Source organism: Anas platyrhynchos, chromosome 1, assembly GCF_047663525.1.
Source record: "Anas platyrhynchos isolate ZD024472 breed Pekin duck chromosome 1, IASCAAS_PekinDuck_T2T, whole genome shotgun sequence".
In the NCBI taxonomy this organism is placed as follows: Eukaryota; Metazoa; Chordata; class Aves; order Anseriformes; family Anatidae; genus Anas; species Anas platyrhynchos.
The window spans coordinates 175,031,629-175,056,845 of NC_092587.1; the positions used below are offsets into that span (position 1 = coordinate 175,031,629).

The window sequence follows — 25,217 nt, forward strand, 5'->3', positions numbered from 1 at the left end:
ATCCCCAGTATCCCCACCTCCATTGCCACCACAGAGACATCTGGCCCAGACACACTGCTTTTTCCAAAAAGGAGAAGGCCAGACCGAAAGGGACTGTCCATGGGAAGGACTGTGGGAATGGCAATTCATAGACAGAATTAGTCACACCAGATTACTCCCTAAGAGGTGCTGAGTCAAGGAGCCTCAGGGTCTGTGCCTATGGCATTTCTTGATAATAAGTGAAAAGCTGCTCACCTTTCAAGACACACAGATGTAGAGAAAAAAAAAAAAAAAAAAAAAAAAAAAAAAAGCATTTTTTACTTTCTTTTTCAGCCAAACCCTTACTGGGGCTGTTACAGATTATTCACACAGCAGCCCTGCCTGTGCTGACTGATCAGATTACTGCACCAATGCCTCCATGGCTTTCAAATTCATTTCACAGGTTTCCAAGAAACAGATGCTGATACCTGATAACTGGCAGCACCTGGCTTCAAAACATTTCATCAGTTCATCAGCCTCTAATGTCTCGAGTAACATCCCAGCTTGGTGGAGAAATGTTACCCTAACCAGCTAACATATTTCAGTGTGGGGAAATAAAGCTCATCTTATGTACTTGTTGACATACTGATTCACACCTTGATGCTGTTGCTGGAGCTATTTAAGTACGTGAAGCCTAAGTGAATACGATGATCCTGTTTCAAACATCAGGTGAGTCTGGCTTCCTGTAGCAACCCCAGTTACCTACTTGTCACAAGCAGCTTCACATGACTCTAAAACACAACTGAGATTCTTTGAAATATTTTTAAATTAAAAGAAAACTCATCATTTGCATATGTATTTTTTATTCTCAGAAGACACAAACGTGATTACATAGGTAATAGAAGAAAACAAACCACATGAACTACTTTCTTCTTTACAGAGCTCTGAATTTCAGTATTTTAACATGTTTTCTAACATGATGAAGGTAAGACATTGAATACAGTACACACACTCAAAAATTATTACACATTAACCACTTAAAAAACAAACACCTATCCAACTAGTTTCACCAGAGTTCTGTTTCCCGCAAGACAATTTGCCATGCTGTAGGACAGAATGATGCAAGGAATTAACGGGACCCTACTCTAACAAGGCTCTCAGGTATCTAATTGCAGAATGGCAAAAATGTTTAATAGAGGCATGTTAAAATACACACCTGTCATTCCCTGGCAATGCATGATGTATACCCATAGCCAGTGAGGTCAACAGAAGGATTTGAAACAGATTGCAAAAGGATAAAGGAAAGAAAAACTGTTTCTTGCACTGTACTTCTAGGAAAGTGGAGCCATGATGACAACAAAACATCGCTTGACCAGTTAAGACCATCCATAAGGCCAGGCACAAGGAGTTGATAAGGGCAACAGAGTGGGACAGAGAGAAAGAGAGAGAAAGCAGCGCTGTCCATTTGGCCCTGCAGGCACTTTGGGAAGCCACCTTGGTGCTGTGGCAGCTTTGGAGAGGACTGAGAGGCCAGGAGACAGCCGTAGGTGGGGCAACTGCATCAGCAATGGCAGGGACAGTGAGCTCTATGCTGTCCCAACCCAAATGCCTTCTTTTCACTCCCCATGACAGGACTTCCAACAGCAAAGTGTATTTTTACCCCCTCTCCTAAAGCCTTGAGCCAGCTTCTGCTGCATTCACCTAACAAATAGGTTGCCATCTTCAAAACAAGTCCCATTTCCTATATTATTTTAAACCTTCTATTAATTTCACTGAGGTCTCAATTCACTCTGATGAAGATCAGTGAAAATTCATTCTCAGTTTCTGAGTGTCTTGCTTGTTTTACAGCAGTGCATATCAGTGGTTAATTAGCTTCCCAGTCTGTGGATAGGGTGTATCCATCAATTTCTGTGAACAAAATACACTAAATCTATGCAGTAGATCTACCTTTAGACAGGACAGTTGTAAAGCACCAGGCACCAATAAACACCAATCAAAACCTGAAGAACCCAGTATTGCCAAACACTGCTACCAGTAATACAACTGATAGGAGCAGGCAATTTTTAAAGACAGTAATTTAAGTGATATATGTAACACCCACAAATACAGTACCTCAGACTAGATGAACCATAAAGTGGTCTAAATGTATATCAGATCTCTCATTTTAGTTGTTGCCAGTTCTACCAAATGATTGTGTCATTGATATACTAATGCCGAAACGTTATGTCGTATCTTAGAAGGTAACCATCATTGTAAACATACAGTTTCTGATCTGTGGGGCTATAATCAATACCCTGGATTGTATCTAACTTTTTATCCATCATGATATTAACACGACCTTCTTGGCCGGTATTTGTGTCATACATGTAGAAGATTTCCTCTTTCCTAGTGTTTACCGTCCTTGTGGCATACAGAACACCACATAGCATGAAAGCATTAGAAACAGATGGCTTGTACTGTCTTGTCTGCCAAGTATTTATCACATCAAGTGTGGTCTCATTGAGTTTGCTAATCACAATGTTGCCCATGTTATTTTCTGTTGAATATAATACCCATAATCCATTTTCATCTACAGCAAAATCTATGTCTTGCCATGACACACCTGCATATGAGAAACGGTTACCAGTAACGACATTTGGAAGTGCCTTGCTCAAAACTATTCTGTTATTTGTTATATCGTATTTCACTATATTTGTTGAAGAATAAGCATGATAGTACAAAAACTTATTATAAAGAGCAGCACCACTTCCTTCTCCATATGCTAATGTTCTTTCATACATGGGTTTAAACAGCAGCAAATCATCAAAGGTCTTATAAATTCTAAAATATTGCAAGTATCTCCCCTCCGCATTCAATGGTGCAACCCAATAGACTTCCTGCTCAGGGTCAGAGGGAGAGTAATCTCTACCCCAGGAACCGTATTTGAAGGAAGATCCTCTCCAGTTCAGCTTTACTACATAGGGCTGGCTAACATTCAGCAGTCCACCGTGAATGCAGCTACCTGCAGTCAAAGAGAAAAAAGAACAGGTTTTCCAAATGTCATCATTAAGAGAGAGGTTTTGCATAGTGTAGCCTCTATGGTGTGCTTACAAGGGATTAGCTTTGTGGCAAAGCGCAGACATAAATTCACAGCTTCATGTGTAAAAAGCCTCATTTTGGACCATGGTCATCAACTGGGTGTCACTAAGTGTTTCAAGCTGACTTAGAAAGTTGTTAAAAGATATATATCTTGTTAAAAAAAAAATAAAAATAAAAAATTTGTTAAAAGATATAAAATTTCAGAAAAAATTGTGAGGAAAAACAAACAAACAAACAAAAAAAGATAGGGACATCCATCCTCAGGATTAATTTGCAGAAAGTAAGAACTCACAGCACCTTTTCAGACAAGGGACAGATTTTTACCCATTTAATGCATGGTACACTTGGAAATCCCTTGATAAATACAATTTGAGAAGAATTTTAGGTTATTTTCTACTTCAGTGGAACTGAGATTATTGGAGATAGGAAAGAGGGGCATCTAATTTCTGTGTATTTTGCTGAGGAGGGGAAGAAAGGAGAAACAGCAGCAGCAATTCCAGAGCCACATTTCAGATTAGCATTCTGCTGTCAGAATCACAGTTTTGCAACAGTGCATCACAGCCACATGGTGCCTTCCACCTCAGGCCCTCTAAGAAATCTGCAAACAGTAACAATCACAGCCTAAGAAATATAGATAGATATTACTCCAAGTTTTCATTTGAAGCAGCTAAAAAGAGAATGTAGTTTCAAGCTGAACTAGAACAGTTTTGTTTTCCATACATCAACCATAAAGCCATTTTCAGGATCATGGAAATATTCTTTTCTTTTTCTTTTTTTTATTTTTTTATTTTGCTACCCAAAGTGTTCGACTTTTTGTACCTAAAGAATATTTTCCATGATGTGCTACTGGGCTGGGTAGAATTTGTTCCACATTTACTAGGAAAAAAACAACAAAGTGGAATGAACATTCAATGATGATGAACAGTATTTGGAACAAAAATGTCCAAATAAACTTATACACAAGAAATGCTTTCCCTTTATTCATACTGAACATCAGTGACATTGTTTTCCTGGTAGATTCTAACCATCATAAGTCACTAGTGAAAAAAATCCTCCAGACAGAAATGCCCATGCACCTCTGATGAGCCTGAAGCTACCACTGGCAAAAACAGTACACTTTTCTTCAAGAGTAAAAGCATTAGCTTGTGTTATGACTGCCACAGAAAGGTCCCAGACATCATTGGCAGGATGTGTCCACCTGTGGTAGTGGAGGCAGAGATGTCAAGTGACTGCCATTAGCTCACAAGCTTAGTGGTACTCTGAGGTTTCCCAAATCAGTGAGGTGCTCCAGCCACCCAACTGCCTTCCTTCTTAAAGATGAAGTATAACCTGAACAGATCCAAGTCTCCCATGTCAATTAACCAACAAATTAACAGCAACAACTTTTTGATGTTAATAATGCCTCACAGCACAGGAACTCCATGTACCACCAGTTATGGTGTCTACAACGAAAGTCAAATTTATCTTTTGGGGTTTTAATACTTTTTGTAGGTAACATCATGATTGTTTACCATCTGTATGAGACCAGCTGGTCGTAAACTCAGTCTTATGAAGGAATATCTAGCATATAAATAAGTCATGTCTTAGCACAAAGAAGACAGAGAAGTAACAGGGAGAAAATTTACCATTTGCCATCAAAGCTGCCCATCCCTAAGAAAGGCTGGAGCATACTCATGGAAATGGATTAAAAAACACTTAAAGCCACTGCTAGGAAAGGCCTAGGAGGAATCTTATGTTCAAAGACATACTAGTCCTATCCCACAAGTAGAAGTGTGGAGAGAGAACAATCTGAGACACTCGTCTTTGGAAAACACTGGGAAACAAGATATTTTGTGAGAAGTAGACTGTTGCAAACTTTAAAATAAAATAAAATAAAATAAAATAAAATAAAATAAAATAAAATAAAATAAAATAAAATAAAATAAAATAAAATAAAATAAAATAAAATAAAATAAAATAAAATAAAATAAAATAAAAATCTTGTTAAGAGGTAGGGAAAGGTGCTCTACCTCTGGGACAAGAAAACTTGTGGTCTGAACGTCAGAAACATCCAATATAGAGGGTATTATTTGTGTCAATGTGTAAAATCAATTTGGGCAGTGAAGCTCTCCATGTCTCCTCCTTTCTTGAAATGTGGTATTTATCTCCTTCCACTACGTAACATCCCCACCCCTGAGTCTTGTAATTTCTTGTGCTAATGACCTAGAGAAAATGTGATTCACCTGCAGCCTCCCCTCAGCCTCTCTGAGGAAGGTGGGGAGCATCTTTATATTAAATATAAATCCCTGTGCAGAACTAAACCCTTGTGTCTCCAGGCCACATTGGCAACTCCCTTGGGGTCAGTAATCCCTGTGGGAGCAGCTCTGCATGACTTGAGAGGGTGACACAAGTCATGAACAACCCTGTGTCCTCACTCAGTCCACTTTTCTGCCCTGAGATTCTCTCAAGTAAAATGTGTGACAGCCCCAGTTGAGCCACCAAGAATTACAGCAAGTCAGCCTTCCTGGCCCTAAGAAGATGAGCATTTAAGCATGCACTTCAGTGCTTCACAAAGGATGAGGTTCTGGATCAGAAAGCTCTTTCCAAACACAGCACACAAGGAAGGCACTGCTGTATGGATAGCCGGGCTGCATCTTTGGAAACGTCACACGGCATGGCTAGCAACATGGCCTCAGCACTTGGCACACATAACTACTGTTTGGAGGTGCTCATACCTCAGCTCATGCAAGGGCAGAAAACTAAGGCAGACAGTGCAAAATGGCTTGCAGCCTGCCAGCTCCATATATCAATTTGGACTGTGTTTTTCTTATATCTCTATTATGCATTGTTACCTCTGGCATGAGGGCTTATTTTAAGCTGGTGACATATTGAACATATTACTGTGCTTAAATCACAATAAACTTATATCAGAATTAAATGGTTATTAAATGCTCAAAAACTCTCGATTTGTTTAGAAAAATATAGCACCAAAGCTTGCAGGTAGTGAAGCACGGCTAAGCTCATCTATATGCGACCTCAAATAATTTTTCATGTCATTAAGCAGAACACAATTCCAGATTTATTTTAATAATTCATACATTGTTTCATAAATAAAAAACAAACGTGTGTTCAGCAGAGAGACCTTTTTTTACAAAAGAAATAGTAAAGTATTATTTCTTCCCTTAAAGAGATCTCTCTGCTGAACACTTGTTTGGTTTTTATTTATGAAACAATGAATTATTAAAATAAAGTTAGAAGCGTGTTCTGTTTTAATGACATCAAAAATTGTCTGAGGTTTCTATATAGTATATGCTTGATTTTGAAAATTCTCCCAGAATTATTATTTTTTTTTTTTTTTTAACAAAAAACTCTGTGGTAGTCAAGGGGTGATCTGTCTTCTGCACAAGTTCAGAAGAACTCATTGTTGTTTATTTAATCTAAACTTGCCTCTGTCTGGATCTTGTGGGGAAAAAGATGCACAAAGGAAACAAAGTGTCATGTAATTTTGTAAATATTAGAAGATACTTGAAATAAATCTATATGCATTATTCAAATTTTCAAGTTTTTAACTCCTTTTTCCACTGCTTTGGGCCACTGATCAATTAAGTCCTGAAATTTTTGCCTTCCTTTTTGTAGCAAACAGGGGTGAGAAGGACTGATGTAGATACATAGACACACAGGTCTCTTCTCCCTGCATAAAGCACCTATATCTCAGCTCTGTTGTTTACTAATCCTTCTAATCCACCAGAAAAGGAGCTGGCACTCAGGTGTCATGACTGAAAAGAGCCTGACTTCCTTGGCTGACGGCCTGGAGAATCGAGCATGAAATGCATCCCATTAGGTCTCACTTCACCTATTTCACTCTGAAGCACTCACCAAGCACATCAGCTTATCACTCCACAATAAAGGTGCCAAAAAAAATCAGCAAGTAGCTAGCTGTATCTGATTTCAGAAGATAAGGGACCACAGTTCACCTTTGCAGGTGAAGATCACAAACAAGGTAGCACCCACATTAAAGGGAACTCCCACAAGGGGCACAGAAACCGGTAGCAGGCTGGTGCTGCACTCTCTCATGCACGCTGCTGCATCCAGATGTGCACCCTCCTTTCCTATCTGCATCCAGATGTGTGAGCTGCTACTAGCCTTGCTATGGCTTGAGACACAAGAGACAGAGCTGCTCAGGGAAAAAACTTATATTTGCTCCTACCATCTCACTAACAGGAAGACCCACACAGTCTTCTGTGTCATGCCCAGTGATACCTTCTCCAGGATCACAGGGCATGGGCACAGACTGATGGAGCTGCGATCAGAGTAGGTTTATTACTGCAGCATCTAAAAGGGAATGGGCTGGAAGGCTTAAATTCATCTGACTTGCCTTCAGGCAGCTAAAAATTCAAGTGCCTTTATAACCAGCAGAAAAATGCATTTGTCTCCAGGGGCAGTTCAGGCAGTCTTGGAGAGGGGGCGCTGGCCAACTCCCTTCAGGTGCCAGTAGGCATCTGTCTCTTTCTGTATGGACTTACCGATTTCAGAACACAACCCAAGACACCCCCAAAAAGCAGACATCTTGAATAGGTAGGAGATAAAGTTTAAGGTAAAAGTGAAATTGTTGTAAGACTCCACTCAATTATGAGTGTCTGAGTTTCAGCATTAGGCTACATCAAGTCTTCCTCCTGCTGAGGCCTATTCACTAGTAACTTGAAATTATTAATTTCTAAATGTACAAAAGCTGAAAAAAAAATCTTTACTCTTTTTCTACTTTTTTTTTTTCCTTTGAGAGTTTCATTTGACTCACTTTTCCTTGCTGTCTCTCTCAGATCATTTCAGTGAGATGTGACAAAGAATCTGCTGCTGAATCCTCAAAGAACCATCATGGGGTCCTTTTCTCTCTATACTTGTCCTGATGCAGCAAGATGAAATCAGTACAAAAGAAAAACAAATGGATAAATATTTCTACCCGCTGGAGTAGTGAGGAAAGAGATGGTGAGAAGTGCTGCAGATAAGAAAGTTAGTGGTGATGATGAGGATGAGTAACTACATATTTGCTGACCCCATCTCAGTCACACAGACACCCACCTCTCCAGTTGGAGGGCACAGCAAATGGAGACAAGCAATCTTCAGATACATTGTTTGAGAAAAGGGGCCTGCTCTGAGAATACAGCAGCAAAAGCCTTAGGGGACAGAGTCAAAGGGGCTGCATAGTACAGTACTGTGAAGCAAGAAGCTTTAATTAAACTTGCCTTTAGACTCATGGTCTTAGACAGCTTGGGGATTATCCAAGCTCTCTCTAATTCATATTGCCTACCCAAAATATGCAGGAGAGAGGAAGAAGGGAGAAAGAAAATGCAGTCTGAAAACAGGACAAAGAGTCAGTTTAATACAAACATTATAAATATAATATGAACTAAAAGCAGGGCAAGGCCAAATGGTTTGGCAGGAATTCAAGGCACTCAAGCTTGCAGAGAAAACGTATGGAAATTGTGTTCAAATGCACAAATGAGCACAGAGGCCTAGGTGTGAGCATCCATGCAAAGCCTCCAAAATGACCATCTAGAAAATGTAGCTCTCTCACATACTTACTCCATCTCCCCAGGCAATAACATTGTCCTACTACTTGTTTTCAGACACAGTCTGCAGTATGTGTAATTGCTCTACAAAGTTCTCTGCCCAGAGAAGGATATTTGCTCCCCATCAGGCACAATAAGTCACAGTATTTCTGCATGGATCAGCAGGCATCTAAACCTACGTAACACCCAGATTATCTGTATAATTGGGTTCTCCAACTGGCAGGAAACTTGCCAGCCCTCCACAGGTGCTCTGCCAGTCCCTTGTGCCAGCCGCAGGGACCTCCGTCACCCCAGAGGTGACCATGACAATACGCCTACATCCATCTTCCAAGCCCTCTAGGCCTCGTGTTGCTGGTGGCATGAGATAAACTCACAGACAACACCGGAAGATGTCTTTAGATGATGTCAGTTGTGATAATTCACAGGAAGTCAACAGAGGTAGTTCATACCACCCAGGGTTTTGGCCTTCTAGATTATTTTGTGCTCTGTGGTTTCCACACAATGCTGAGCTGTACCTGAGCCAGCTGACACACCAGTCAGGAACAAGGTAATGCTCAAGCAATACCAATCTGATCCCAGATAAACTCTGTCCATCTCATCACTGTGCCCTGACAAGCAATGCTAAATAATTCTACTACAGTCACAACCCTGTGCAGTTACATTTACCCCATCCTAGCGATATCGTCCTGCTCTAGGCGTGACTTGCCTATCTCCACATGGAGCTGCACTATGAAGGGCAGACCTCCTTCTCCCACTCTCTGAAAGCTCCTATGTTCCACAGACTCTCACATCAACCACCCAGGCATGAAAGCAGCTCCTTCCTCCATCACTCATGGAAGGACACAGCATTCTTGTTACAGAGCTCTGTACTTTCCCACCGAAACAAATACTTGCTGTAGGCTTGAAGAGAAAGAAGTTGTTTCTTTCCACACACCATCACTCTCAATAAATCAATGAGATGCCCTTCAAATACTTTTAAAACATTGCATTAGTTGTGTGTGTGTGTGTGTGTGTGTGGTTTGATTTGTTTGTTTGTTTTAATTGAAGCATTTTAAATCTTTCTTGAGGAGCTGAGAAGGGCCTTGAAATTTTGCAATACAGGTCTTTGTTTCAGCTTTTTCTCCCACCTGATCCCTAGACAAGTGTATTGGGTCTGTTGCTTGCACATCCTGTCAGAGCAGTGCAGCAGCTGCCTGCACCATCATGAAGCCCTGAGGAGACCATAAATTGGAACAGCTGCTAGCCCAGGGAAAGCTTGTCTTTCTACCAGTCCTTGTCTCTCACATTTTCAGTGAGACACCTGAACTAAGCTGACCCAAAGATGATGAGAAGTAAATGCTAGTAGGTGCAAATCTGTGCTCCCTGAAAGCCAGACATCATGCCTTGTTTTTTTATGGGTTCCTTTACATTTAGTCTTGCTGATTACTAGCCAGCTTATGTGAAAAAGCAGGATTCTTCCCCCGACTACTGTATACAATAGAGTTCTTCCTTTTTTATAAAGCTCTGCCAAAAGGAACCCCCTGTGTATAAATTACTCAAGGGTTCAACATTGTCCGATAAATCCTACCATCTGTTAGCAAGTGGGAAGCTTGACCCAGCATACCTAAATTAGTGTTCCCTAAACATTTTCCTCCAGCTTATCATCCCCGACTCAAAATTTCTCAGACTACAATTCCTTCGCAACAAGATTTTTCAAACTGAGCACACCATCAAGAGAAAAATTATTCCAGTTGTAAACTAATTGCCACATGCCCTGTGACAATTGCTACTTTCATTATGAACTGCCCTCTGGGAACCACTGATCTAAGCTCCAGGACATAACCTTTCCTATTTTTAAAAAAAGGGTAAAATCCTAGCTCCACTGAAGTCTTTAATAAAGCTCCCACTTATTTCCCTGGGACCAGAACTTCCCCCCAAGGTTCTTGACCTTCTGATTTAGAAGAATCTTTTGCCTGCAAAGCAAAAGTAATCATCATGCAAAGCTACCTTCCTGCGTTTGCATACCAACAGCTTTAGTTGTTGCTCATACATTTCCCAAGCAGTATTAGAGTAAAATTGTCATGACATAGGTCACTTTGACAGGAACTATTAAAAATCAAAGCTGGACTGAAAAAAAAAAAAAAAAAAAGTTTGGAAAAAAGAGAAGGTGGGGGGGAGAGACTGGCTTTTCACACTTCAGGTGAGAGGAAATTTACAATTTTTTCCAGTTGAAAACAGCTAAGGTTTCTGGAGGAGTTTGTTTGCTGCCCTCTTTTTCCTTTTGAACCTGTTAAAGAAACATTACTAGCTGTCTGCTTGATTTTTCAAAACTAGGTAGTATCATTACAGTTGTTTTTAATACCCATGTATTATTTTGTTTCTCACCTGATATACGAGAGAAACGCTTACCTGGTGGGAAGTAAGGGGGTGCTGTCGTTTGGTTTCTGCTCTCCTCACACTCCTTCAATCGATTTTGAAGAGACACAATTTGTCGACGAATTGCAAGGATATTGTTTTTGTCCAATGATTCTAATTCATTTACTAGTATAGTCAGATTTCTGATCTAGAGTGAAAAGAAAAAGAAATAAAAAATAAAGAAGAAGAAGAAGAAGAAGAAGAAGAAGAAGAAGAAGAAGAAGAAGAAGAAGAAGAAAGAAAGCGAGAATTAAAAAAAAAAAAAAAAGTTTAAATTCCAGTTAACTTTATTTTACAGATATTTGCAGGCAGATTTGATCATATCATGGAAGAAGCTACAGAACAAGTTTTAAGAAATATCCCTAAGAATAGGTCTTTTTCTGCTAGTCTTACATTTCCAGCAGAGCTATGCGATCACAGGGAGCTGTTTTAACACTCAGTTCTGTACTATAATGCAAAATATAGTGTTATTTTATATGTAGTGTAAAAATATCCAATAAGTCTTAGACAAGTGCAAGTTATTATATATAAGAAAGTACTTTTTCCAGTCTTGCAAAATTATCTTCAAATTTTATTTGCAAAGATAATGTTTTCAATCACCTACTTGGTGATTTAGAGGACAATGGAGAAACTAATAATATTTCACTTCTCATATGAAGCAATTATTCTCTCTAGGTGAGTGATTAATTATAATTTTGAAAATGTGATTTATAGTCTGCTGGGAAGGTGATAGTCTTTCCCACTTCTTGATTTCATATTGATTGGGCCACTGCCCCAGCAACCAGAAGTTAATTTTTTAATTATCTAAGTTAAAGCACAGAGGCTTTCAAGCATGGGGGTCTATAAATTAATATTTATTATAATAAGTTAATAAGTTAATGCGCTTAATGCTATGCAAAAGCATTTGCTTTCAGGCAGACAGTTGGCAAAAAATAAAGAAGACCCCATTTGTTTGGTTTTTTTTTTGGTTGTTTGGTTGTGGTTTTGTGTGTGTGTGTGTTTTGTTTTTCTTTTCTGTGTCCTTTTTCAAGGAAAAGGATGTTAATACATTTAAAGTCAAGCTTTCCTTTCATATATACTGATGAAATTCTAAAATATTTCCACTGGCTGCAGCAGAGAGGGGCTATATTTCCTCAACCTAAACATGAACAAGAGAATATACTGTGTATATTGACCCCTTTTTGGCTAATTAAGAGTCCAGCAGTACCTCCAAATATATTTGATCAACGATGACATTGCTTCCAATAACAGTGGATTTCAGCTGAGTGACCAGTCTGTCTAGGTCACTGATTTCCACTTTCAGTAACTGGAAGTCTAGTTCTGTGTAAGATACACTGGTCTTCTCCATGTGCTCCACTCTGATGGTTAGATTAAGAATTTTCTGTTGATACAGTTCAATCCTTTCTGAGTACTCTTTAACCTTAAAGGGGAAAAGAAAAAAAAAAAAAAAGTTACAAACTCAAGTCCAGGTTAGAAAATTAAACAAGCCTGCTTGACATCTTTATCATATTTCTGAGTATCCTATACATAACTTCCCCATACTTGATATATTTATTCTTCACATAAACTGCATAAATGAAATTCTCATCACGTACATAAAAAATGTAAAACTTAACCCTCGTTTATTGTTGGCAGTTCCACAAAGTCCCCTCAGGAATGCCTGGGGATAACTGAAGGCAGAATTTTATTCAGAGTCTTCCATTTTTGTAATTCCTTGCCAATATTGTTTCTGTGAGCTAATTTTATCCTCAGTATTCCAACAACTTACATTGGCAATTTTTTTATTAGGAAATCTGCAATGATTTATCTCATGAAAGCAACCCAAGTAGGCTGGAAAATGCAATAAAGGATTCCCAAGTTTTTCAACTTTATTTCCTATTAACTCAGAATCCAAATAGGATTTTAACCTGTGTACATTTGAATTGTGTCAAAAATTTGCAGAATTGGTTTGTGGTTTATCTTTGGCGGGGGGGGCAAATGTTTAAACACAATGTTAAAATCAAATCTGGTTTAAATGAAAGTGAAAAATTTATTGCAGGCTTTAGCTAAAGCAATTTACATGGCAGCCTCTTCAGCCTCTGAACCATTAAATAGTTGTCTGGATAAATATATTTTCACACATATCTGCTGAGGTAAAGGTCACAGCATAAGCATTGCGATGCAGAATGCTAAGTATATTATATGGGCTTGGAACATTCCTTGGAAAATTTTAGTTCCTTTAAATTCAACTCTTTGGGAAATTTCTCTCCCATATGCTTCACAGAAATCACATCTGTTTTGCCTTAAGCCAATGTAATTATATCACAAGAGGTAAGTAGGAATAAATATTATTAGTTTGTTGCACCAGTAACTCCATATTTATACTCTCAGATAGTATTTGTATTAGTCCCTCTCTCTACAGCACTACAACTTCTGTAGCTATTACTTCTTCAACTGAAATATTTTTAGTCTGCATCCTGTCAGCCATTCTTATGTTATCTTAACATAAACCAAAAGTCAGTATTTTTCCCCATTGGCTCTGGAACAGCCTCCAAAATCCTGTCAGGGAATTAAAATCGTGGAATCCCTGTTCTCCTTTTCTGGCAGCAGCCCCTGGGACTGGGAGGCCAGCAAGAACACTTGTCAAATAATTCCTTGTAATTTTTCCTGAATCCCCTGTGGACTGATGAACATGTATGGGAGCTCATAATGTGAAAATTCATGAATGACGGAAAAGATGTGTTAAGATCACATGATACCCAGTGATTTGGTTTAAGAAGGAGAACCCTAACCAAAAAGGGCCTCTTTTCAAAAGTATAGTTTTCAATAGCAGCATCACTATACTACAAATCTGAAAGAAACTGTCAAGTCTCCATAAGCTGCAGTGGAAGCATCCTGAGTCAAAAAAAAAAAAAATGGATGCTCTAGATCTCCCAGGTCAAGCCTGAGTAACTTCACACTAAGGAATAACTAAGATATTTATTACAACTAGGGATCATAAATGATAGCATATAAAGACTTAGGCCCAACTCCTTATATCTGGCTGAAAAAAGAGGCAGCTGGGATGCCTTGCCCTAGCTGTCATCATCTGCTAGGAAGGAACAGTAGGAAGAGCTGGGCAATGTTCTTGGAAAAGCTAGAAGTAGATGGACCTTACACTTTCACTGATCACCAAACTCAGTCTGGAATTGGAAGATATCCTCAAAAAAAAAAAAAAAAATCTTCAAAGGTCAGTGTCCAAACTGTATGTCTAGGTTTTGCACAACAACAACAAAGAAAACAGATACGATTACATTCTGAGAAATGTAAACCTGGTCTATGTCTGAACAAAATTGCATTGCTACATGGTACTACATATACCATAGAGGTATTTGGAAATCTATTTAGGCATTACCAATCCTTCTCATAATAATAATAACAACAACAATAATAATTCCACAGTGCAGCTCAAGTCTTCAAACCATTGAAACGGACCACTGGAATTAGTAATGGGTACTTGATGACTGCAGGACACTGACCCAAAGTTCTCCTCCCACATCAGACCGTTTTCACTCAGTCAACCACCTAGGTCATTTAAGAAGATGTCAACACCATCCAGTGGGCTATAGCTGAGAAATACCTATAAGTTAAGCCTGAACTAGCCTCAGCACTCCACAGTGCTCTAAACAGCTCAAGTCAACTTAGCTCATGGATCTTCTGGCTAATTATTAGGCAAATATTATTTTATCAGCAGTGCTGCTCTAAAAGGTCTATACTGCTTTTGTAGACAAATCCAGCAAATAGGCCAAGCATGTCCACTGAGTGGACATTCCAGCCTGCTCAGACTTGGCTCAGGAGTTTCTGTAGTTTAGAAATGTTAGTTGAAAAAGGAACATGGTGTTGCTCTGTTGCTTGGCAGATAGATTTAAGCAGCTTGCAATCTCTGCTTTTCTACTGTATCTACTTGATAGGGACTGGCTGGTGTCTCTTGATAGACTGGCACAGAAAATGTGTATGTGGCCCATATTTAGGGACACAGACCTGCAATTGGGACTGACTGCTGCCACATTTGTCATAAAAGTCTTAAGTAGGGTATGATGAGTGCATATGGCTTGTATTAGTCCTTTATAGGTAGAGAATACAACCATGTGAGGCACATGTTGGGGAAAAAAATAAAATAAAATAAAATCCTAGTTCCATTTTTTCCTTCTTTCCAAGCATTATCATCCTCATGGAATGAAAAGGGCAGGAAAAATCTTCAATGCTCATATACTGTGTCATTTACCTGCAATTGGTATTTATCAACACAGGTTTTGCAGCATGCAAACAGACACTTCTCCAGCATGCATATGGAGAGTACAGAAGGGGGAACAAAAGTGCAAGATGAAGATGTAAAAGAAAGAAGTGGGAAGATGTGTAGGTAAGAAAGAAGTGACAAAACCATCAACCTTATAAAGTCACCTGGCCCAGGACACTGGCTTCAGGCAGGTGTGACCTCCACAGACCCATAAGGAGTACAGCTGGCAAGCAGTCTGCAAGCTGACCCTGAGAAGAATTCCACTCCAGGCTAATCTGTTTTGAAAACAGCTGTTCCTGGTGGAGGGCAGGAGTGCTTTCTTCTCCTGTTTTAGTTACGTGAGGATGTTGTTGCTGTTATGAGCTAAATTCTGAAAGATACTTTCTCTCCTTGGGATGAAGTGCAGATCCATCCCTGTTACTGGTGTCCTCTCCCCTTTCTTATTGAAAGGAGCAGCCAATTCCTGCTTTGCTCTGAAAGGTTAATTTTCTTCTGTAATCATAATTACATTGGCAAAGGTTGATGTGACAGAGGAAAAATTAGTCTGGTATTTTCAGCCTACGGTTTGCACTCATTTGGCACATGAGAGCATCTCTTTATCTGCAAGCTTCCTTGCCTGCTGATTCTATAAAAGGACCCCCTTGCTTTTTGAATTAGCCTACAATCAGGGAAAAGGTTAACGATTCAATCAGGTTGTTTATCTGGGACTTCTAGCACATGGAAAGCATCCTTAAGAGGGTCCAATCCTGCAGCTCTTACCTAGGAAAAGCTCCCATGAGCTTCAATGGGTGTTTTAGAAGAGAGAGTAAGGCAGGGATTCTCAGAGTCAAAAAAGCAATCACTTAGTAGAAATTCCCACCCCTGTGGTGAAACTAGGTTAGGTTTGAGATAAAAAAGTCAGTTTGGGATATGAATTTTCTACAAAATTGCAGATGGCAGAATGATTCCCTAAGATTTTGCTCAGGATCATATCTGATAATGATTAATGAGAATGACGCTTTCCTGTTTCATTATTTCCTGCTTTCTTTCCTTAAGTATTATAATGACAAACATAACATATGGGACAGTGTAAGGAGGGCTTTTTCCACAACTGGGAAGGTGAAGAACTTGTGTGCATGGAGACTTATGCACCACGATATCTTAGATTACTTAAGTTCAGATATCAGTAGGGCAACGTTCAACAGTTTCTTCTTTCTACAGAAAAACAATTTCATAACTGAGAAAAGTTACACATACGCAGTTACACCAAAATACAATCTGTTCATTTTCATTTCTGACCCAAAGTGTCTCTTTGCCTGTATCTTAGTGAAATGTATGTCACACTTCATCTAACTAGAAGTATTGTAACACAGCTGGGCTGATTGCTCTCGACAGGACAAAATTCAGTGAAGCCTGAGTGAGGTCAAGAGTTTTCACTGTCTGCAGCTAGAATTGAAAGCCAAGGTCAGTGGCAACACTGCAGTACACTGCTGGGCACCTGAAGACAATACAGTTACACCAGTTGACAGCAGCTGGCAACCCAGACATTAAAGTCCACAGCAGGGATTCAGCTTGTCCTGACGTTAAAGGTGAGTTTCAGATACAAATTTAGACAACTAATTTCAGGTATCTATAGTAACCTGTGTCTTTACAGGAGCAAGACGCCTGAACTCCCGTTATAGTCAATGAAGATATGAGGTTGTCCACACAGAGAGGTCAAGCAGTGCTTGAGATGCTCTGCAGATATGCATGGGTCTGGCAGATACGGCACACATCCTAAAGGAGACAAGCACCATTCTGAGGATAGTACTGGTAAGAGGCTGGTTACGCCATGGCAAGCACCTGGAAAAGGTGGCACACAAACACCTTGAAGAATCACACCAAGTTTCTTGGCTGGGAATCCTGGCTCTGATCCTGTCCCAGTGCAATTAGTTTAAAGCTCTGGCAGTGACCACAGTGGGAACAGTACGAGGATCTGAAATCTCAGTGATTGTCACGGATCATTAGCTGAGCTACACCTCCTTCCTGCAAGTGATCAGGTAATTTCTGTGCTCGGAGGCAGTGGGACTTCTGTCAGCTGGCCCTTCACATCTCTGTTGACAGCCGAATGCATTTCACCATCAGCTCCGGTTCTTTCAAAACAAATGATTTGAGCTGAAAGATATTTCCATAGGATCCTCTGCCTGTTGTGGGTTTTTATGCCTAACTTCTTATCTGGTTTTGATTATACCAGAGGAGGTTTATGAATATTTATGCTTAGAATTTATAATTTAATGCTGTGCCTTTTCTGCTGATTAATTCAAGGACACTTCATTTCTTAAGATGCTTAGTTCCTGAAGAAAACACTTTCTGCTGGACACCTAATCTGAATCCTGAATATTTATCCACTACCAAAAGTCAAAGGCAGATTTCTGCCTTCATAGGCAGCTTCACCCAGTGCACTGTAGCATGTATGGGTTTGACCGAGTTCCTCAAAAAATGGATATGAATTCATGTAACAAGCAGCTGAAATAGCTAAAGGTATGTTTGTCTTCAACAACAATGTATAATTCAGTACTCTCACTGCCACAGCTTCAGATGTTGACACAGATGTTTGCTTGTTTGTTTTTTAATCCATGAAATCGAAAAGAGTGAGGGGACAAATATTCACCTTCTTCACTCTGGGCTGTGTTGACCTTTCTTCTCTTTCCCTTCATTTCCCTCTTACAATCTGGCTGTCCTGATACAAATAATAACACATGAAGGAGCAGGAGGCTTGGCTTCCTATAGCTCTGTGTAGCAATCACAAACAAGTAAAACCAAGCCAAAAGAGGAAAAATATAAATCTTCTTCCAAAAATAACATATGCCTCTAGCTGAAAAGGCCTAGAAAATAAACCTAAGGGTATTCAAATGTTTGACATGCTATAACGTCAAAGATATGCGATTTAATCACCCTTCTCCTTGTTCTTACAGAGACCTCTTTTCTCTGCTGTCTGAAAGACAGGTCACAGAAAAGTGCTGACTGCTGTACTCTTCCACAGGAAACTACTTTTCAGTAAAGATACAATTATTATATTTATAAGAAAAGAACACCTTACCACAGAAAGCTCTCTCTCAAATTTCTCCACAAGCGTTGTGGCTATCACTTGCAATTGCTCAGCCTTCTGCACAGGAAAGGTGGTATCCGGCAAGTACACAGAGCACTGACAGTTTCCACGGTCATCCAGAGAGCCAGACACATTGGCAAAGAGCTGTAATAATAAATCAATGAAGAAAAAAGTGTCAATATTCTTCTCTAGAATCAGTAGCTAATGTCTGACAATAATCTGAGCTGTGACAATCATAGGATCAACAACTTTGCTGCTAGACATCTTTCACATTTTTATTCAAAGGAATTCATAATATCTGGTAATTTTTTATTTATTTATTTATTTTTGTCTCAGCCTTACAAATATTTCTGAAAACAGTTAAATACTGCTGTAAAGATTTTACCATTGGAAAAACAGAAGTACATAATAGTCCTTACTTTCCCAGCTTTGTGGACAATGGTCCTAAGATAATGAAGTAAGATTTCCAGGAGATGGAAAAGCATACAACAGCAAGAAAATAATAACTTAGCAACTTACTGTCTTACTGCTCTGTTAATATGAATTGAGTCAATCAGATCATCTAGTCATTTCCATCCATTGAGCTCAAAGCACCAAAATAGAATTAGCAGAAAAAGTTTTGAAAAGAAACATGCTTCATCTGAAAATTTTCAGCCAGCCCCAGCAAACAGACATTTGAATTTAATTATTCACCACTGAAAGGTGAAGAATTAAATGTGCAGGCTCAACCTAACGTAGAGATAATTCTTTTTCTATAGTTTTCCACATCATGCTTCCACATCACAGCCTGCTCATCCTCAGTTGTGGATGGTCTACAAATCTATCACCCATGCCATTAGCACGAATTGCCTTGTCCTGACTGTCTGCATGCTCAGAGCATCATCACTGGAGCAATGGGTATGGTGTATGGAAAGGTCAGGGCTGGCAATTCATGATTTTGACATAATTTACAGCCAGATCACATCATTTCCTATAAACACTAGGCTGAATGCAGAGAGTGTTTGGGGCAGTGATGTATTTGGGTTTTGCTGGTACACAAAACATTTACCAGTTCATAAATCTATCACAAATTTATTAATAAAGATATCTGATGTTACTTTAAAATATTCTGGCACATACTTCAATGCAGCTTCAGATTTTAAAGCTACAGGCTTGCTCTTCAAATATATTTCTTACTATAATCTCTCCTCCTGTCTTGCAGAAATCCCAGTGTTATTCATGTATTTTCTCTTTGTTTCTCCCTCTTAAAAATAAAAAAGCAAATAAAACCATTAACCAAAAGCTGAAAATTCAGCACTTCTTCTCTTGCTTTTTCACAGTGATTTCAACTAATTTTTTCACCACTGAATGAGCCCAGAAAACAGAATGATGGCCAGCAGCAAAGCTCTCTTGCTCTGCAAGCCCAAGAAAAGGACCAGCAGCATGCAGGAGTTCACACTTTTGGCTACCTCTTTTCCACAGCCATAACAAACAACGTGCATCTTATTTTGAAAGAAATCATGAAAAGACAGTTTATCTGTGTTATTCAAGTACCATGGGCCTTAAAACTTCACTCCAGGCCAGACTGCTGAAGACATTTAACATGAAAAGAAGCAGAGAAGTATCTCATAGGATTCCAGAGAGTCCCAGCATTGATTTCCCTGCCAGGTAGGTTACCAAAGCACTTCTGGAAATCCCACTGAGAACATACTGCAAAATATTTCTAAGTTTCTAAGCCCCTTTAAAGATACATCTTTCAGCACCTAAGCTAGTATGAAAAAAGAAGGAAGGAAGGAAGGAAGGAAGGAAGGAAGGAAGGAAGGAAGGAAGGAAGGAAGGAAGGAAGGAAGGAAGGAAGGAAGGAAGGAAGGAAGGAAGGAAGGAAGGAAGGAAGGAAGGAAGGAAGGAAGGAAGGAAGGAAGGAAGAAAAGAAGGGAGGGAGAAAGGAAGGGAGGGAGAAAGGAAGGGAGGAAGAAAGGAAAGAATATGGCTTAGTGAGTATATGGATTCTTCTCTAAGAATTCAAACATTCAACCAAAATGATCCTCCCAAAAATAACTCCAAGTTTTACATTCCCTATGAGAAACAATCATTATATTTTAATATTGGTGTTGAAAGAGAGCCTAGATTTGAAGGCAGAGCTTCACTTCAGTAAGTGATATTTATATGCATGCCAAGAGATGGTTTCCCCAAAGGAGCAGGCAGCCTGGGCAGGCAGAACTGCTTCCACTCTTCCATTGACATTACTAACATCAGCATCACGATGTTGATGAGACCAAGAAGCACTGTTTAGTTAAGATTCTCCTGGGTCAACAAGTGTTTCAATCAGAATATAATACCAGTCAAATGATAACCATGTAACAAAACTGTCTTCCCTCATCCTGTGGAAAAATGCAAAAGACAGGCTGTTACTTTTGATGGAGTTCTATGTTTTTTAAAATTTAATAATTTACACTGAATCTTTAAAAGAGAGCAAACTGTCCTAGCCTACAGCAAGGACTTGACAGCAATATTTTACTCTGTAAAATTAAGTTGTTAAATATACATAGTTGAAGCTATGAGAAATGTTCCTTTCCCACATCCCTTCAATTTAAGAAGGAGAGTAAGAGCCAGCAGGTACCTGATCTGCTGAAAACTGGGAAATTTATTCATCTGCTTAAATGCGGACTTAGGGTTACAGCCTCAAAACGACCTAGACATTTCAGTGCTTAACATCCAGCTACACAGCAGTCCAGCGGCATTCACAGATTATAATTCTGAAGTAACTGCTCCCTCTTCCTAAGAAAATGGATGGGATCCACAGAAACCACATGGCAAGGACAGAAACCATCTTAGCTGGACAAGGAAATGCAGGGGGTTTGGGTCCCATTACTGAGTATCAACGAGAAACTCCTAACTCCATTTAACTTTCCAGAGGTACCTGCATCGTGTTGAGACGTGGGTGTGTGCAAATGTCATGGAGGTCAACAGGACTGAGTGCAAGGTCCTGCATCTGGGCTGGGGCAATGCCAAGACTAAATACAGGCAGGGCAGAGAATGAATTCAGAGTGGGCCTCGGAAGAAGGACCTTGGGGTGCTGGCTGATGAGAAGCTCACCATGAGCCAGCAAAGTGCACTTGAAGCCCAGAAACCAACCATATATTGGGCTGCATCAGAAGTGTGGCCAGAAGAGTCAGGGAGATGATTGACCCCCTCTGGTCTGCTCTTGTGAGACCGTGGAGTGCTGCATTCAGTTCTGGGGCCCTCAGCACAAGAAGGACATGGACCTATTAGAACAAATCCAGAGCAGGACATGCGGATGATCAGAGGACTAAAGCACCTACGAAGCACCCCTACGAAGACAGGCTGAGGGGATTGGGGTTGTTCACCCTGGAGAAGAGAAGGCCCCAGGTAGATGTTTTAGCAGTCTTCCAGTACCTTCCAAGGGACCTACAGGAAAGCTGGGGAGGGACTCTTTGTTAGGGAGGGGAGTGATAGGATAAAGGGGAATAAATTTAAACTAAAATAGGGTAGGTTTGGATTAGGTATGGGAAGAAATTCTTTACTCAGAGTGTGGTGAGGAACTGGACCAGGTTGCCCAGAGAAGCTGTGAATGCCCCATCCCTGGAGGTATTCAAGGCCAGGTTGGATGAGGCTTTGGGCATCCTGATCTAGTGAGAGGTATCTTCTTCCAACCCAAACTATTCTCTGATTCTGTCATTCTAAACTCTCTGCTGGAGGCAGAGATTTAATGCTCTCTCACAGGAGGTCCTTCCACAAATTCCAGATGCCACACTGGGCTAGCATGGATGATAAAGTCCTGCTGTCAAGCTGCGTCTTTGGCCTGATCTAGAACTGTGCATTTTGGATAAACACTGTTCTTGACAATTAGGTTGCAGGCCCATTCAGAGCAAGTGTGTTCTGTTGAATTACCTCCAAAGGAAACATGCTATTGAGCTGTCACTGACAAAGAGAGGGAAAGAAACCAACTCCTGAAATCCGCAGGCCTTGGAGTTGAGCACTGTACAAGAAGGCACAAAAATCAGATTGAAGCCCTCTAACAGGAAACAGATGAATACAATTTCAGCTAAGCAGAACGAGGAGAATCATGATTTTCTCAGTGCCAGCAACCACCAATGGACACTTCTCATAGGTGACAGAATGTAGCTTCAAGGCCCTGCTCTGGTTTACATGGGGAAGGCAGAGTTAAGAAGCAGCATTCACCTCCCTCCAGGGAGACCATAACCACCAAACTGTTTGGCATATTGCCATCAACACCCAATGGTACCATCTTTTTCATATCTGGGGTCCCAATCAGAAGTCATGAGGACAATCTCAAATCTTTAGATGACCAATCTTTAGATGATCAAATCTTTAGATGACCAAAGCACTGAATGACACAGAAGCATTATTAATGACTTTGGGAACTCCACACTGCCTAAGTCATAGATATAAAACACCTACAGGCCTATTCCTGGGCAGCCTGACTTACCTGCGTAAGGTTTAAACCTCCAAGTGACTGCATAGCATTTAAAAAATAGGACATAATTTCTTAATTATGCTCTTTGTTGGACTTTATTGAACAGTATGTAAAGGTCATACCTCTGGGGTCATGCGCAGGTGGCTGGCAGTTGTCTCTCTAGGCTGACTCAGATACTGAAGAGTTGTATCGATAAGAGGAGACTAAAAAGGAAATAAAAACTTCTTTCAGTGTGAATTCCTGCATTTGGCACCATCCTTTCCCCACCAGCTAGCCCCCATCCTGCAGCTCCAAAGCACTTTGTTTTGATTGTGGGAGCTGTCCCCAGCAACTGTAAAATTAATTGGCTTTCCTAATCAGCAGCTAATGAGACTAGCATTTCCCACAGCATAGTGTCACTTCGTGGACACCTCTTCTCGAAGAAATGCTAAGTGTGACCAGCAGAAGGCAAGAGATGCTCAGCCTGCCCAAAAGGTGTGAGCTGAGGCTGTGACAGATATAACACCAAGAGCCTATCATGGCCCCACGCAGCGTGCTGAGGATGGTGTATCATGGTGATGCAATACACTGTTACCCATCTGAGAGCCTCACCAAAACCCATGGCAAGATGGGAACTGTGGTGAGGTACTCTCAGCGTCAAATGGTGTGACAGACTGAGCACCAAATGGGCTTCCCCCACAAGAACACACCCACTGCTCCATCTTTCTGCATTTCCCAAACCCCAGCTGGAGCCCCATTCCTGAGCCAAGGAATGGTGGAGAGTTCCAAGTGGCTGGCAAAGGGACGCTCTATTAAAGAGCACAGCATAAACAAGCTTTTGTGGGACAGTTTGTCAAAGAAACCCATTTGAACAACCATTTGTGTGTTCAGACAATCACACTGGAAATGGTGGGGGCAGCCGGTAGCAATTAACAGTGGCAGGGCAGAGAGCACCACAAATTGTGTAAATTACACACATTCAGAACTAACTTTAAGCCAAACAGGATGAGGAGAAGTTTTTCCCATATTAAGTTTCCTCTCCCCAGTTCAGCAGCATATATTTAAACCTCCATTTTAACTTTTGCAGCTTTCTGTCCCTTACCCAGGTAAATGCACCTTCCAAGGAGATGCTGACTTCACTGACTGTAGCCACAGCACTACCAAACTTCAAAAAAAAAGTAACTAGGGGAATTCAGGCTTTTCTGGTTGGTGACTAAACCAGACAAATCAGAAAGAGTCATTGGGAACCACAGTGGGAGTCTTCTTAATGTTAACTCAAAAAAAAATTTACTATAAAGCAGTCATTTGGGGTCAACCTAAAACAAAATATTTTGTTCCATCTGGGAATGCTTTAAAGCTATTTGCAAAACTTTTCTTCTGATAATTTGACTAGTTTTAAATTAAAAAAAAAAAAAAAAAAGCAGTACAAAATCAAAATAAATCTCTCACTGATGCCATTTTTTACTTTTTAAAATATTTTCAAAGTTTTCTCTTCTCCCCTCATCCATTACTTTTTTTTTTTTTTTTTCTGATTGATGGCTTTGGTTTGAACTTCCCTATTGCCCAGCCAGATACAGTTTTAGGGCAAAGAGGGGGAGCACCTCACAAAGAACACCCAGCATGGCTTTCATGTGCCTGGACATTGATTATGACAGCAATGATGCATCTGGTAAAGCCCCCACCTCCCAACTCCTTCCACATCAAAGATGTGGATCCTTTCCTGTTATAAGCCCTTGCTAATTAATTAGAAACTACACAGAGCATTAATATCCACTCGGATCCTCAGTGGGAGTTGCACTCATCTAACCAAAGGCAGAATTTGATTCTGATTTTAAACCCGTGCCTCATTTTTACATTTATTACCCAGTCCCTATACATTAGCTGGGGGGAGGATGGAGGAATACTCTAAGGTTTCTCCATGCAAAGATCTCAACATTTGCCCCATAACTTCTCAGCAACCTGGAAAGATTTTACACCAACATAAATGGCATGAGAAAAAATGAAGGCACCAAAGCTTATGTTTTCAGACCCCCATCTTACCATGCTTGTCGTTGCCTCTGTGGTTGAAGCCTGTGTGACTATGCTCAGCATGAGGAGCAGCAGAGCCACCTGTATGTGCTTCATCTTCTCAGCCAGCAGATGTGATAGCCAGGGGACAAGGGAGCTCTTTTATTGTAAACTCTGGGGATTTCCCCGGCCAAATCTTAAGGAACTTCATGATTTTTTTATGTTTTGGGGGGAAGCAATGTCATGAAGTCATATAATAATAGGTGTTAAATGACTAATATGCAAAGAACATACAAGTTACGCACTGTTGGAAATTAACTACCCTCCAATTACTTAACAAGAAAGCTTTCCCATATGGTGCAGTATCTAATCTTAATCTACGTTATGCAGGATACCAGGTGTTTGTTTGCTACCGTAGGTAGATAAGACTTCCTCTTAATGTGACTCAGACACAAAATTTCTCATAGACCCATTCCGAGGTATGCAGACAATGCA

At 40.1% G+C, this 25,217-nt stretch overlaps 1 protein-coding gene across 1 annotated transcript; it reads right to left on the bottom strand.

Annotated features, from left to right (window-relative positions):
• Nucleotides 1-801: 801 nt before the first annotated feature.
• On the bottom strand, nt 802-24,889 carry OLFM4 (olfactomedin 4). Its single transcript, XM_013096798.5, has 6 exons — nt 24,756-24,889; nt 22,859-22,939; nt 18,290-18,442; nt 12,184-12,396; nt 10,971-11,124; nt 802-2,959 (listed from the first exon to the last, which is right to left on the bottom strand). The coding sequence occupies exons 1-6, from the start codon at nt 24,837-24,839 to the stop codon at nt 2,166-2,168; spliced, it is 1,479 nt and encodes a 492-aa protein (XP_012952252.4). The 5' UTR covers nt 24,840-24,889; the 3' UTR covers nt 802-2,165.
• Between the last annotated feature and the right edge of the window lie 328 nt (nt 24,890-25,217).

Coding starts and splice junctions, on each gene's coding strand:
- OLFM4 (XM_013096798.5), bottom strand. CDS start 24,839: ATGAAGCACATACAGGTGGCTCTGCTGCTCCTCATGCTGAGCATAGTC. Junction 22,940..24,755: donor CAGAGGCAACGACAAGCATG/GTAAGATGGGGG, acceptor TTTCCTTTTTAG/TCTCCTCTTATCGATACAAC. Junction 11,125..12,183: donor TTGATCAAATATATTTGGAG/GTACTGCTGGAC, acceptor TTTTCACTCTAG/ATCAGAAATCTGACTATACT.